This window comes from Somniosus microcephalus, chromosome 32, assembly GCF_052327205.1.
Source record: "Somniosus microcephalus isolate GS21.2 chromosome 32, FLI_Smic_1.0, whole genome shotgun sequence".
Lineage (NCBI taxonomy): Eukaryota > Metazoa > Chordata > Chondrichthyes > Squaliformes > Somniosidae > Somniosus > Somniosus microcephalus.
In genome coordinates this window covers 9,076,046-9,091,450 of record NC_141018.1, presented here as the reverse complement: position 1 = coordinate 9,091,450, position 15,405 = coordinate 9,076,046, and the positions used below count along the sequence as shown (strand labels likewise).

Sequence of the window (15,405 nt, the reverse complement as noted above, 5' to 3'; positions counted from 1 at the left end):
CACAATCTTGCATATCTTACACAAAGGGCTATCCACGTCCCCCCTCCATGATGGGACAATTCAGTAATCCCCTCAGTGCTAGAAAGGAGGCGGGGGGGGGGGGGGGGGGGCGGGGAGGGGGGAATTGGGTTGAGGAGTTCAAAAGAAGGTTCCAGATGAACTCTTCAATGTGAATTTCTCCTTCAAAGTGGTGAATTCTTTAGAAACCTCCAAGTACCAGAGAGAACTCAGAGCTCTGTCTCCTGCTGCCTCAGGTAAATTCTATTTCACCCCTCAAGCAACCTGATGCTGTCACCCCATCCTCTGGAAGCAGCAGCCACCCGTTTGTTTAACCGGCCTTTCCCTTCCCCCTCTCTCACAGGCAATAACTTTTTTTGATTACAGAATTTTGCTCTTGACTCTAGAATCAACAGGCAAATCCTATTTAGTCTCAAGCTTGCTCATCAGTAAGGGAAGTCCACCTCAGGCCTGTGTAATTTGGTCCAGGCTCTTTGAAGTTTGTCTTCGCCCAAACTTTTTCTCGGTCTGGCATCATCTCTTTGTCGAGGGCTTCATATCTTCATCCGGTTTCACCAATAAGCACCATCCACCAGAACTCTTCAGCTTGTATAGTTTTTTTCTTGATTTATAGAATCTTATTACAGCACAGAAGGAGGCCATTCAGCCCGTCGTGCCCGTGTTGGCTCTTAGAGAGAACAGTCGTCCTTAGTCCCACATTTTGTAAGTAACCTTGTAAGTGCCTCATCTTCAAGTACCTGTCCAACTCCCTTTCAAAATTTACGGAATCAGCTTCCACCACCTTTGAGGTAGAGCGTTCCAGATCCCGACAGCGCAGAGTGAAAACATTTCCCCTCATCTCTCCGAGATCTTTTGCCAATGATTTTGAATCTATGATCTTTTGTTATTGACCCGCTCGCCAGAGGGAATAATTTTTCTCGATCTACTCCATCAAAAACTATCATCCTGTAAACCTCTATTAGGTCACTTCTCAACCTTCTCTGTTCCAAGGAGAATAGTCCTAACTTTCCCAACCTCTCCTCATAGCTGAAGTCCCTCATCCCTGGTAACATCCTGGTAAACCTCCTCTGGGCCCTTTCTAAGGCCTTTACATCTTTCCTGAAGTGTGGAGCCCAGAATTGTCCACAATACTCCAGCCGAGGCCTAACCAGTGATTTATAAAGTTCTAGCATGATCTCTCTGCTTTTATATTCTATTCCTCTACTTAGAAACCCAAGTTATCCATATGCTTTTTTATCCACCTTATCAACTTGCCCTGCCACCGTTAAGGATGTGTGTATATGAACACCAAGATCTCTCTGCTCCTCTACACTTCTCAAATCGTGCCATTTGTAGTATATTAATCCTTCCGTGGTCATTTTATTTGCACTTGTTACAGTCAAGTGTTCACTTTGTTTACAGTTGTATTTCTCAATTAACTTAAGATTCCTTATTAGCAATTTACAGAGGACCATCAGGCTATCTGCAACACATTACTGATGGTCCTCAAACTGGACTGCTGCACCATTCACAAAGTAGAACAGGTACCTGTATTCAAAATAATTTCCTTGCACCTTAATAGGAAAGATAATGGCCTACTGCATCAGAAACCATTCTAAAGTTTCATGTGACTGCACCTGGATAGTCAAAACAACTCCAAACCCCCTGGCAAGGGAGAAGCAAAGTGGAAAAAGAACAGAAGAGGAGGATTCCTGTCACAATCCTGCCCAATGACCCCATCTGGAAAGAGCACACAAACCAGGACAAGATTGGGTTCAAGATTAGGTGTCAGTTTTGTCACTCTCACCTCTTAACTCAGAAGGTCGCGGGTTCAAGCTCCACTCCAGAGATTTGAGCCTATGATCTAGGCTGACATGCCAGAGTAGTACTGAGAGAGTGCTGCACTGTTGGAGGTGCCGTCTTTCAGAGGAGAAGTTACACTGAGTACCTGTCTGCGCTCTCAATGATTCCATCTCACTATCTGAAGAGCAGTGAGGGAAGTTCTCGCACTCATTTATCCCACTGCTAACTGTGGGGCCTTGCTGTATGTAGATTGGCTGCCAAATATACCTACACCACAACACTGACTACACTTCAAAAAACTAAATTAGCTGTGAAGCACTTGGGGAGTCCCGAGGTCATGAAAGGTGCTACCTAAATGTGAATTTTTCTTTCTTTCTTTAAAGCCCCATCATAGTTAAGTAGCTTCCTAATATGTCCCATTGAAGGCGCTAGAAGGTTCAGTGTGGTGGAAAATTACCCCATCAGAAGAGATAGGGAGAAAAGTCAGGGTAAAAAAATTAATGAATTACTGAAAAACAAATTTGAAAGTTGTTGCAAATGATCGGAAGCAATGAAAGTTAATAAGCTTTCGTTGACCAATTAACATGAGGTTTCAATGCTTAAAAGTCACAATTTCACAATCCCACCGGAGAGCCACACTCACAGGGATCACGGATTGGAGAACCCCTTCAAGCACAGCTTCTCTCCTGGAAGCGTGGGATCATGGAATCAACCCTTTATTGGTCAGAGTTTACCTGCATAGAATTTCTAGTCAACTATTAAGAATAATAAAAGGAGACACCTCTTTGGGTAAGGTCAAGTTGTGGGAACTCTCACTGTATCCAATAGCAGTGTACAGCTTGGTCTTTTCTTCAGCAGTCATGAGCTCATTAATACCTGGGCAGGACAAATAATAAACAGATATGAACAAATTCTGAGGCATACAAAAGAATGTTGAAAACATCTTAGACACTGAAACTAAAATTTTGTTACGAAAAAACACCGACAACTATACACAGTATTTGTTGTCCAATAAGTCCAGAGATTCCCAAGCATTAATAAAACAGCTACCATTTAAAGTAAAGAGCAACTTGCATTTATATAGCACCTTTAACGCAATAAAACGTCTCAAGGCGCTTCACAGGAACAATATCAGACAAAAACTGACACTGGGCCCAAGATGGGGGCATTAGGACAGGTGACCAAAAGCTTAGTCAAAGAGGTAGGTTTTTGGAGCATCGTAAAGGAGGAGAGAGGGGGGGGCAGGTGGAGAGGCTTAGGGAGGGAATTCCAGAACTGAGGCCCTAGATGGCTGAAGGCACAGTTGCCTCGGGGGAAGAGGTGGGGATGCACAAGAGGCCAGAGTTGGAGGAACACCATTTTCGGAGGGTGGTAGAGCTGGAATGTAAAACATCAAATACATCCTCAACATGGCCAGAAAACTAATCCAAAAGGTCCTTTCCAAACCACTGAATGTCTCTTCATACATTTTCTCTGGTTTGCAACTCACTGCGCTAAACACCTCCCCCACCTCCAAAAGGAGAGAGGGGGGAGAAACGTGGGGATCTCTGATCAACTATCATTAGTTTGCTCGCTGATCAGACGGTGGATGTGTGGAAAGTGCTTTTGTGTTAGGTTAAGCACATTATAACCCTTCTCTCCCTTCCTAACTGAGCACTCCCAAACAGTGGCCAATAAATTGAAATAACAGGCCACTCCAGAATTTCAATCTGCAACCTTCTCTTTCAGGAGGAGATGCTCTACACCATATATTTTGATTATTATGAAGTTGTATGACAATCTGTGATGGGTTCAATGGGGCTCAAGTCAATAATGCTTACTGGTGCCAGAGAGTTTGGAAGCTATAACAACTGTTGCAGCTGAAGTGGTCCTGTAAAATTGCTTTGAAACTATTCAAAGTTCTTTCTGCAGGTGCAGAAAGATAAATGGCAAATCTTGGATGCCTCAATTTTTCTTGGAAGCAAAGCAGCAAAGACAATGGATGTGCCAGTTGGTGACCATAACTGCATTTGGTGGTATATTTAAAGTTAGTCTGACATCCCATACAAACACTCACTTTCCAGAGTTCCTCCAGCATAACCATGTTCATTCTTCCATCATCCTGTTCCTTGCACTTTCTCATAATTATTTCAAATGCAATGCCTGTCCAGTTACTTTCTCCAATGCCACTGTCAAAAGCTCCAAGCCCTCCACTTGTGTGAAAAAGAAATGTGTCTGTGTATTTCTGCGAGTCTGCTGTACTGTACTCCCTCCTGGTGAGTCTTCTCCACATTATGGTGACCAAATGTAGATTGGATGACCATCTCTGTTCTGTCCACAAGTGTGAGCCTCACCTAACTGTGGCTCACCACCAACTGGACCCCCCTCCCACCTCTGCTTTTGGCTTCCTGCACTGCTTCAAGCAAGCTCACTTCAGGAGAATTCGCCTGGCCACTCTGCAACCCTCTGCTCTGAATACTAACTTTACCCACTTTAGACCTCAACTGGCACCCCCATTTTTCTGGAAGTAGGGTGCGAGGGACGCCAAATAGATCCTTTGATACCGTTTCAGATGTAGAACGTGCATCAGAACACAGGTCTGAGGGGGTGCGCAAGGAAGAGAAGGCCAATATCTCGTGCAATGACCTGCCTTCTCGCTTTTCAAGTGTCAGCAGGCTTATTGCGCTTCCAGCACTCTTGGTTTGACTTCATACTTCCTGTAGCTCTCATTTGTTCCTGTGCCTCTTTCCATGTCTTTTTACCACCTTATTTAACTATTTTGTGACCTTCTGTTCTTTCAATTACTTTTCCTTGCCTCACTTGCATACGATCCACGATTTTACAATACTATCCAATTCTGCAAAAAACCTGTTTGATGGCCGACAAACCCACCGATTCCTCGGAGCCTTTTACCTGTTGCTCTCTTCCAGCATTTGCAATTTTTATTTTCATTTGACACCCACTCATTTTCTGGACGGGAATAATGGCAACCACAAATAAACTTTGAAACTGGTTAGACATTTTTCTCAGCAGCAATAAAATGAACCAACAGCTCTCAAGGGGAAGGGGGAGAGAGAAGAGAGGGGCTGCATGCAATATCTAGAACGATAATGGCAGAAACCTCTCGCTGCATTACAAGCTCTTTAAAGGGAAGCACCGCCCCCCCCCCAATGATATTCCCCGTGGCAAATGCCTATATTTTCCATAGCTCCGATGGTACAAGGATAAAAACAAACAGAAAGATTATATATTATCACACACAGGACATGTTCTTAGCTATACCTGCACTTAGAAGCAGAGAGAACAGAATGGCGAAAGTGGATTTCCTTGCACTGCAGCAGTTAAAGACTGGTGGCAAGCTGCTTGGTTTTACAGTCGTTATTTGAAGGGTCAGCTGGCTTCGTTAGGGGTGCTTGTATAACTTCACAGTGAAGACAAGAAAACACATTCCAAACAAAACTTCACGATAAATGTTTTACTAACTTTCCGGTACAGATTTATCTTCCTCTTCGCCCTTCTTCTTGGATTCTTTTCTTCCCCACAGTCCACTGAACCAGCCCCCGCTCTGCTTCTCTGCTCCCTTCTTCCCCAGCATCTTCTGCCCTGATCTAATCACCTGAGAATAATAAAGAATTCATGAGTAGGACATTAAACGATCGAATATACCTCTACCGCCTAGAAGGACAAGGGCAACTGGCACATGCGACCACCACCTCCAAGTTCCCCATCAACTCGCACACTATCCTGACTTGGAAATATATCGCCGTTCCTTCATCATCGCTGGGTCAAAATCCTGGAACTCCCTCCCTAACAGCACTGTGGGAGTACCTTCACCACACGGACTGCAGCGGTTCAAGAAGGTGGCTCGCCACCACCTTCTCAAAGGCAATTATGGATGGGCAATAAATGCTGGCATTGCTAGCGAAGCCCAAATCCCATGAGCTAATAAAAAAACACACAAAAAAATCTATGTTCAGAGTTACCTCAACATGTGCCTGTTGTCTTGCTAGTGTGATGTTGAAAATATCCAGTGGTTTCTCCAGGATCTGAAAAGGATACAGCAATCAGCCAATGTACACAACAGGAAATGCAAGTTTTAACCACAGAATATTGTAAAATACAGAGGAATCTCCCATGCTGAACTTGAAGGGACTACAGAAGAGATGGGGAGGCCTCCTGGTGTTCTGGGCAACATTTATCCCTCAACCAACACCACAAACAGATTATCTGGTCATTTTATCTCAGTGTTGTTTGTGGGATCAATGTGGTGTGTGCGCAAATTGGCTGCTGCATTTGCGTATATTACACCGCACAGTAGATACACGACTACGGTCAGAGCGTGTGGAGTTTGGGGATGGAGTAGAATAGATAGCAAGCTGGCTACAAAACAGAAGAGAGAGCAGGGGTTAAGGGAAGTGGTGTTCCACAGGGATCGGTGCTGGGACCACTGTTGTTCACAATTTACATCAACGATTTGGACTCGGGAATGGGGAGTACAATTTCAAAATTTGCAGCTTGGGGGTGCTGTTAACATGAAGGAAGAATGCGACTTAATACAAGACGACATTAATAAGCTTGCAGAATGGGTGTGTAATTGACAAATGAATTTCAATATAGATAAATGTGAGGTGGTGCATTTTTGTAGGCAGAATACAGAGGCCACATACTGATTGGATAATAAGTCTAAATTGGGTAGAGGAGCAAAGGGATCTAGGGGTCACATTCACAAATCACTAAAGGTAGTGCTGCAGGTCAATAAGGCCATAAAAACAGCAAACCAAGCACTGGGATTCATTTCTAGAGGGATAGGAAGGAAAAGCAGAGAAGTTGTGTTAAACTTGTATCGAACCTTGGTTAGACCACACTTGGGAATACGGTGCACAGTTCTGGTCTCCATGTTATAGAAGTGATAGAGGCATTGGAGAATGTGAATCTTTATTGCACCAGGATGATACCAGAACTGAGAGGATACGACCATCAGGAAAGACTCAACAGGCTGGGGCTCTTTTCTCTAGAAAGAGAGAGGGCCGAGGGATGACCTGATCAAGGACTTGACGATAATGACAGGGTTTGATAGGTTAGATGTAGAGAAGATGTTTCCATGCGGGGAGTCCAAAACTAGACGTCATAAATATAAAAGTCACTAATACATCCAATACCGAAACTTCTTTACCCAAAGAGTGGTTAGAATGTGGAACTCGCTACTGCAAGGAGTAGTTGAGTCAAACAGCAAGGATGCATTTAAGGGGAAGCAAGATGAGCACATAAGGGAGAAAAGGATATGCTAACAGGGTTAGATGAAGAGGAGTAGAAGGAGGCTCGTGTGGAGCATAGACCAGTTGGGCCGAATGGCCTGTTTCTGTGCTGTAGACTCAATGTAACTCGATGTAAATACAAGTTCTTCTAGATTACTTCCCTAGCTGGCAAGATGGTAATGAGGACATAAAATCTAGTGAAATCACAAAAAGAATTAAAGGGGAGGTCAGAAAAGAATTCTTTACACAGAGGGCGGTTAAAATGTGGATTTTCTTCCACAAACTGTTGTTGAAGCAAATTAAATATTGACTTGAAAGAGTAATATTAATGGATATTCAAAACGAACAGAACAGTGGGATTAGATGGTTTATGTGGAGGAAAGCACTGGTACCTATTTCTGCAACACTATGAATATTGCTAAATCAGTACAGTATAAATCACAGGAGGTTATACTGAAACTCTACAGCACTGGTTCGACGGCAACTTGAGTATTGTGTCCGGTTCTGGTCACCAAAAGGATAAAGAAACATTCAGGCCCTGGATGCAGTACAGAGAAGGGCGATTACCAGGAACAAGAAAATGACCCTCGAGGGGAAAAGAGAAACTGGAGCTCCTCAACCCTTGAAAAAAGGACTACTGAGAGATAACCTTGTACCAGAGCACTATGTTAAAATAAACTATGACAATAGGACAACAGTGCACAGATTCAAATTGGTGAAAAGCAGACTTTGGACTGGTGCCAGAAAGAATCTGGTAAACCAAAGAATAAATCAACATTAGGAATAGACTTCCAGGTAGACGAAGAGGTGAAACTCAAGTCACTCAAGAGCCACTTTGGAGACTTGGTTTTCTTTCTGGACAAATGAGCTGTGATGGATCCAACAGCATTCCTTATCTGAGTTTACCGTCCAGTCAAGATCTCTGCTTCTGGCTTTTGTTCATAGTCTTCCCCTCTCCCAGGTTACTGTGACTGAGATATTAGCACTGTGAAAGCTGGTCAACTGTCCCAGGATAAAGGGCATTGTGGCCCCCTTGCATTACTGTTTAATACCAGTATGCTGCATGCCCACATTTCTCTCTCGGGCGTATGGTCCCCCATATGGAACAATAATCTCGAAACACCAATGAGGGAGGAGGATGAATACCCGCTATTTCCTCTGCTGATCAGTTCACCAAATTCTAACAGGCAAAGTCAGCAGCATAAACAGCAACGACTCAGTCTGGGAAATATTGCTACTGCACCATTTATACTGCGAGAGATGAACCAGCTTTAATCTGCAGGAATGTAGCACCCCAAGTCACTAAAAACACACCCCTCTCAAACTAATTAATGATATTTAGAGGTATGTTTTTCAGACTACAAAACCAACATTTGAGTCACAAATCATGAAGATTTCATTTTTAAAAGCAATTAAACTATAAATAGGAGCTTTACCTGAATTTGTTTCAATATTTCTTCAGAAGGTTTAGTCTGTGTCAGCTTGCTCTTATAAGCCATTTTATAAGCCTTCAGATTTTGTCTGTGACTTTTGATGTTAACCCAGGACCACATGCGATTTTTTCTCCAAAGATGAACATCCAGAATTCCTGTGATTGCATATTTCCACCTAAGATGAAAGAGTTATTACTTCATAGCAACAAGAAAAAATTACAATGGAAAAATGTGAATGTCACAGGAAAGCCATGAATTGGTGCGGGAAATGGGAATGTCACATCAGTGGCACATCAGGCTGTTTTCCGGATGTCGGGGTTAAGGAGCATTTCTTCCGTTGTTTTGGGCGAGGGGGAAGGGACTGTTGACTTGCATGTGACCCAGACTGTACCTGATGCATTAGCAATGCAGACACCGAGTGCCAAGCTGGTACAACGTTCCGCCTCCCAGCTCTTACTCCCCTCACAATGACAAAATAAAAATACCCCTCAAATTAGAGATCTGATTTTATCTGGGAACTTAACTACTTGCTGTCAAAAGATAAATCTGAATGAAATAAATAGTGATTTGAAATTAGTTTCTCTGTTGGAACAGCAAAAACATACACCTGATCTGAAAGAAATACAAGACACACATAACGCTTTCCGTGGTGTTGCTGCTCTACAGGTGTCAGCCGCAGCTCAGTGGTAGCGTGCGAGTCAGGGGTTGTGGGTTGAGGCCCACTCCAGAGACTTGAGCACATAATCTAGGCTGACACTCCAGTGCTGAGGGAGTGCTGCACTGTCAGAGGTGCCATCTTTCAGTTGAGACGTTAAACCAAGGCCCTGTCTGCTCTCTCAGGTGGATGTAAAAGATCCCACGGCACTAGTTTAAATGAAGAGCAGAGGAATTCTCCCCGGTGTCCTGACCAATATTTATCCCTCAATCAACATCGCTAAAAACAGATTATCCAGTCATTATCACATTGCTATTGGTGGCAGCTTGCTGCCACATTTCTTACATTACAATAGTGACTATACTACAGAAAGCACTTAAATGGCTGTGAAGCGCTTTGGGACATCCTGAGGTTGTGAAAGGCACTACAGAAATGCAAAGCTTTCTTTCTTTTAACATGAAAAACAAACATGCAGGTTACAGCTGTATAAGATAGAAAGTAAAAAGAAATGAGCACCTAAGCTTGGCCAATGACTCAGCATTGTAAATGCACCACAGGCTGTGGTAGTCCATCATACCGGCAAAGTCACATGTTCAATCTGGGTTAAGTTACCAAACCAAATCTCAGAGTAGCACCACTGAATTAGGAGTCTCTGGGCAGGGGCGGGAGTACTCAACACACATCAAAAGGAGCAAGAACTGAAAGCTGGAGGAAGAAAACGCTGCCATCAAATTGAAAATTCACAGGCATACAGCACAAATTTGAATAACTTACCATTTACTGGCATTTTTATGAAGTGGTACATCGGGCCTGTATTTTCTATAAGGGATGTTTCTAACCATATAGTCCACAGATTCCAACAGATCTATAATACTAAGATACTGGAAACATGAACAATTGTCAGTCCACACATTGTCATTTCCAATTTTCACACGCACTGCTGATCTGTAGTGCAAGCTTAAATCAGAACATTTTAATCAGAACAACTGCACAAATCGACAATCAAATTGAATAGACACAAGCTTTTAAAAGTTAGTTGCCTGGAAGAATATGGCTTGAAAATCAGAGACTAGAATGTCAGTCATTTATTTGTTCTCGTCAGGAAACAAAAATTTATCAGAGGTCATAATTAGCAAGGAAATTATACTGTGTCTCCACTATCTCGGATCTACAGCACAGAAACAGGCCATTCGACCCAACTGGTCCACACCGGTGTTTACGCTCCACACGAGCCTCTTCCCACTCTACTTCATCTAACCCTATCAGAATAACAACTAAATGATTGGATCGTAGGAACAGGAGTAGGCCATCTAGCCTCTCGATCTGTGGCATAGAGGGGAACAGTTAAATCATTTAAATTGTTGGACAAAGAAAAACCAAGCAGGCAGACAAATATTTATCTTGGAATGAAGGAAGTCACATGCCCAGAATCCTACTGCACTGGTTTGAACTGAGGGCTCATTCATCCAGTAATGGCCATGCTGACTGTGCCAGCCATGGCAGTATACCGTGACAGCACAACATTTATTTTTTACTGAGACTTTGATTTAAGCCTGGCTGAATAATTTTGAGACCTTTGAATGGGAACATAACAAATGGAAAGTCCCCAGATATGTTGTTTGTTTTCACAGATGGCGACAAGCTGGTCACGACGAGTGATCGGCCTGACTTTTTAAAAAATACTTCTGATGCAGCTAGACAAAACTTGTTTTACACAATGTTACTCGGCATTTTCTGCAACACTAGAGACACACCTATGGAGTGTGAACCAACCAAAGGGAAGCTTGAAAGCTGCACGTTAACATATAATAGAATCTTTAGAAGTAGATCCAGATTAACACTAAAAATAAAAATAAAAAGGTAATCTGATGGGTGGCACAATTGGCTACCATGTTAACTTCGTGAATTCCAGTAACCGTGTAGGATTTTTCCACTGAGAGGTGCTGATGTCTGCTTCAGTACAGTGCAACATAAATTACCAATGCCCATACCACATTCGTCTCTATATAATCGCACTGTAACACTCCCTGTAAGTCAAAAATCGATGCGTGTCCAGTTGCCTTACAACAAATAAAGCTGTAACTATGGCCACAGAAAGGAAAGCTCAAGTAATCTTATCCAACAAAAAGTGGAAATTTGTTAATTCTTGCCTGCTCCATCCTCAGTTTTAAGAGTGATGGAACATGTTAGTCCCAACATACAATGTTAGAATGACATGTCACAGGTACACTGCCAGTGTTCCCAACCTCTCAAAGTTTTCAATCATACTCTTGCTCCTGTAGTGTATTGCCGAGCATTTTCCCACAATTGTGGGGGGCAGGGGGGAAATAGAATCACAGTATCGTACAGCACAGGAGGCGGCCATTCGGCCCATCATGCCTGCTCTTTGAAAGAGCCATCCAATTAGTACTCTTGTCCTGTTCTTTCCCCATAGCCCTGCAAGCTTCTCCCCTGCAAATATTTATCCAATTCTGTTTTGAAAGTTATTATTGAATCTGCTGCCACCACCCTTTCGTGTAATGCATTCCAGATCATAATAACTCGGTGTGAAAAAAAAATTCTCCTCATCTCCCCTCTGGTTCTTTTGCCAAATACCTTAAATCTGTGTCCTCTGATTACTGTCCCTTCTACCACTGGTAACAGTTGCTCCCTATCTATTATATCAAAGCCCCTCATAATTCTGATCACCTCTATTAAATCTCCCCTTAACGAAGGAGAACAATCCCAGTTTCTCTAGTCACTCGACATAACTGAAGTCCCTCACCTCAGGTACTATTCTAGTAAATCTCCTCTGTACCCTCTCCAAGGCCTTGACATCCTTCCTAAAGTTTGATGCCCAGAATGGGACACAATACTCCAGCTGGGGCCTAACTAGTGGTTCATGAAGGTTTCACTCGGTCACTCGCACATATATCCCAGAAGTCAGACTGAGCAGAGGGATTGCAGCACCTGGCCTTCTCTGCCAGCAATGGTGTGCCAAGAATTGAAAGTGAAGAAATACTTTTGAAACACAAGTTATTGTAATGAGCATGCAGGAAAGCAAATATCAGTCAGCACTTAATTTTTTTTTAAATGTGGGGAGAAATAAACACTGAAGCAGACAGAGGGGATCGGATCCAGATATTTAAGACCATTAAAGGCATGGACCACATGCAAATGTGTTGAAGATAACGGAGTCAGGTAAAACTAAAGGTCACACATCTAAATTAAGAAAACAGTGAGTGAGGTTGGATGTCTAGAAGCTTCACGTTGCCAGAGAGTTAACAGCCTATGGAACAGAATTCCAGAGGAGGGAATGAAGTCAGATTCTTTACAGTCCTTCAAGACAGGCTTAGATGGATTTCTGGAAAACAGGGTAGCCGCAGCATCTGGAATGTCAGAGCAAATTATTCTGCAAAATATCAAGTTTGAGAGCTTCTGGAGCTTGGCCCACTGCCCAGAAGGGATTTTTGACAGAGACTCGTGACTTGTTTGAAGACATTTTTTTTTGCTTCATGCAGGATGTGGGAGGAGGGGGGTAGGGGAAATGGCAGGGTTGATACATGGGGATGAAATCAGCCAAAAAGGATGGGGGCAAGCACATATGGACCTGACAACTTCTCTCATCCTGGATTCACAGACAAAGGTGCCATAGGTTGCGCAGAATCATAGATATCTGCAACATAAAAGCTGTAATTATTACATTACAACAGTACTATACAAGTCCCTCAGTCTGGTTGATCTTGTTCCAAAAAATAACTACAAAACAACTCGTTAACTCCCTGGGAAAAGTAAAACTTCTGGACATCCAACCTCACTATTTATTTCGCATCAATCTTTCACGACCAGCTGTTAATCTTTAAAAAAAAATAACATGGTATTTTCTAACTAGGTGCTGTAATCGTCGAGCAACAGGAAAAACTGATGAACACAATCTTACCTGAGGCTGCGTCATCTCTATGTCAATGCTTTGCACTTCCATGTCCAGATTTATTTTGGGAGAATTCAATTCAGCTTCAGCATAAGGATTGATGCAAAGTTTGGCAGATGCCGATATTGGTCTAAAAACTTTAATATAAAACACAATATTCAGCATTAGTACTTAAAACAATGCATCCAAGCAGCATGCACCTACTTCTGAAGTATACCCCAGTTTCTTGATTAGAAGCTAATGCTCTTAGAATATCATTTAAATGTTGATTTTTTTTTTTTAATTCTAGAAATCTTATTTGGGCAGGTTCAATCGCATAGCGTTCATTTAAAAGTTACAATATGAAAGGTTTTTTTTCCTTTCAGTATATTTGAGGTTGCTGCTGTAGTTTTGATTTTGAAATTGGAGGGTAGATTCAAACACATGTGATGTGATAATCTAACATTTGTTACTTGTGTTCTTCGAATATATTTCTTGACTTGCAATTCAGGTCAAAATGGTGACTAAGTAGAAAGACCATTGTAAGCGTTCGCTTAGGTTCTCGCTGCTCTTGGGTCATGTATTACATCTATCTATATATGCCACATCAGTGTATATTCTTGCAAGCAAGACTGCAGAAGTTCCGACTGAGAATAAAGAATATTTAAGGATATCACATGACTGTCACTTTCAGTGTTAATCATTTCAAGTAGGCCACTCAAGTACTCCTATTGCAATTCAGTCATCAGCCTGCATCAATGATCCGGAAAACTCGCTCACTACAACTGGAGTCAGACTTCATCACCAAAAATAGTTGTACGATTATGTGCATAAAACTTACAAGCCTTTTCTGGAATAATAGAATGATAGAGCACAGAAGGAGTCCATTCGGCCCATCGTGCCTGTGCCGGCTCTTTGAAAGAGCTCTCCAATTAGTCCCACTCCCCCTGCTCTTTCCCCATAGCTTGCACATTTTTCCCATTCAAGTATTTATCCCATTCCCTTTTGAAAGTTATGATTGAATCTGCTTCCACCACACACTCAGGCCGTGCATTTCAGATCACAAGAGTGCATAGAAAAATTTCTACTGATCTCACCTCTGGTTCTTTTGGCAATTACCTTAAATCTGTGTCCTCCCCTTCTGCCATGAGAAACAATTTCTCCTTATTTACTCTATCAAAACCATTCATTATTTTGAACACTTATTAAATCTTCCCATAACCTTCTCTGCTCCAAGAGAACAACCCCAGCTTCTCTAGTCTCTCCACATAACTGAAGTCCCACATCCCTGGTACATTCTAGTACATCTCCTCTGCACACTCTAAGACTTTCACATCCTTTCTAAACTGTGGTGCCCAGAGTTGGACACAATACTCCAGCTGGGGCTGAACAAGTGATTTATAAAGGTTTAGCACAGCCTCCTTGCTTTTGTACTCTATGCCTCTATTCATAAAGCCATGGATCCCGTATGTTTTTTTAAACAGCCTTCCCAACTAGTTCTGCCACCTTCAAAGATTTGTGTACATACACCCCCAGGTCTCTCTCCCTGCACCCCCTGTAAAATTGTACCATTTAGCATATATTGCATCTCTTCATTCTTCCTACCAAAATAAGTCACTTCACCCTTCTCTGCGTTAAATTTCACCTGCCATCTGTCTGCCACGATCCTCCTTACTGTTTAATACATTTCAGAGTTTTGTCTCATCTGCAAACTCTGCCCTGTATACCCAAATCCAGATTATTAACATCTATCAAAAGAGCACGAGTCCTGCCACCGACCCTCAGGGAACACCAACTCTAGTCTGGAACACAACCGTTCACCACTACGCCCTGCTTTCCGTCCCTCAGCCAATTTTGTATCCACGCAGCCACCGCCCCTTTAATCCCATGGGATTCAATTTTGCTAACATGTCCATTATGTGGTACTTTATCAAATGCCTTTTGAAAGTCCATATACACAACATCAACTGCACTACCTTCATCAACCCTCTCCGTTAATTCAACAAAGAACTCAATCAAGTTCGTCAAACGCGAGTTGCCTTGAACAAATCTGTGTTGTCGGTCATTGATTAACCCATATTTTTCCAAGGGACAAGTAATTTTGTCTCGGATTACTGTCGCAAAGTTTTCCCATCAACGTTAGGCTGACTGGTCTATAGTTACCAGGTTTATGCTGCGTCCATTTTTTGAACAAGATTGCAACATTTGCAATCCTTCAATCCTCTGGCACCGCTCCAATGTTCCCTGTAAGCTGCACTTTGTTCTGCGCAGCCTGTTTCCTTTAATGCGCGGTCCCTTGAAATTGCCGCGCATGCGTGGAATTTACAATGGAGAAGCCAGTGAGCGGCCTGCACGGGACCCTTCACATTACTGCGTGGCCGCTTAGAGGAAACA

General features: G+C 42.6%; 1 protein-coding gene across 3 annotated transcripts in view; it reads right to left on the bottom strand.

Moving 5' to 3' along the window:
• Positions 1–15,405, bottom strand: part of vps13c (vacuolar protein sorting 13 homolog C) — a 339,126-nt gene that overhangs the window by 236,771 nt on the left and 86,950 nt on the right. For all 3 annotated transcript variants that reach the window (XM_085972079.1, XM_085972080.1, XM_085972081.1), the window contains 6 exons: positions 13,042–13,169; positions 9,897–10,003; positions 8,471–8,642; positions 5,763–5,825; positions 5,263–5,395; positions 2,582–2,676 (listed from right to left, as the gene is read on the bottom strand). In XM_085972079.1, the coding sequence (XP_085828205.1) occupies positions 2,582–2,676; positions 5,263–5,395; positions 5,763–5,825; positions 8,471–8,642; positions 9,897–10,003; positions 13,042–13,169 (698 nt within the window). The remainder of the gene's footprint in view (positions 1–2,581; positions 2,677–5,262; positions 5,396–5,762; positions 5,826–8,470; positions 8,643–9,896; positions 10,004–13,041; positions 13,170–15,405) is intronic.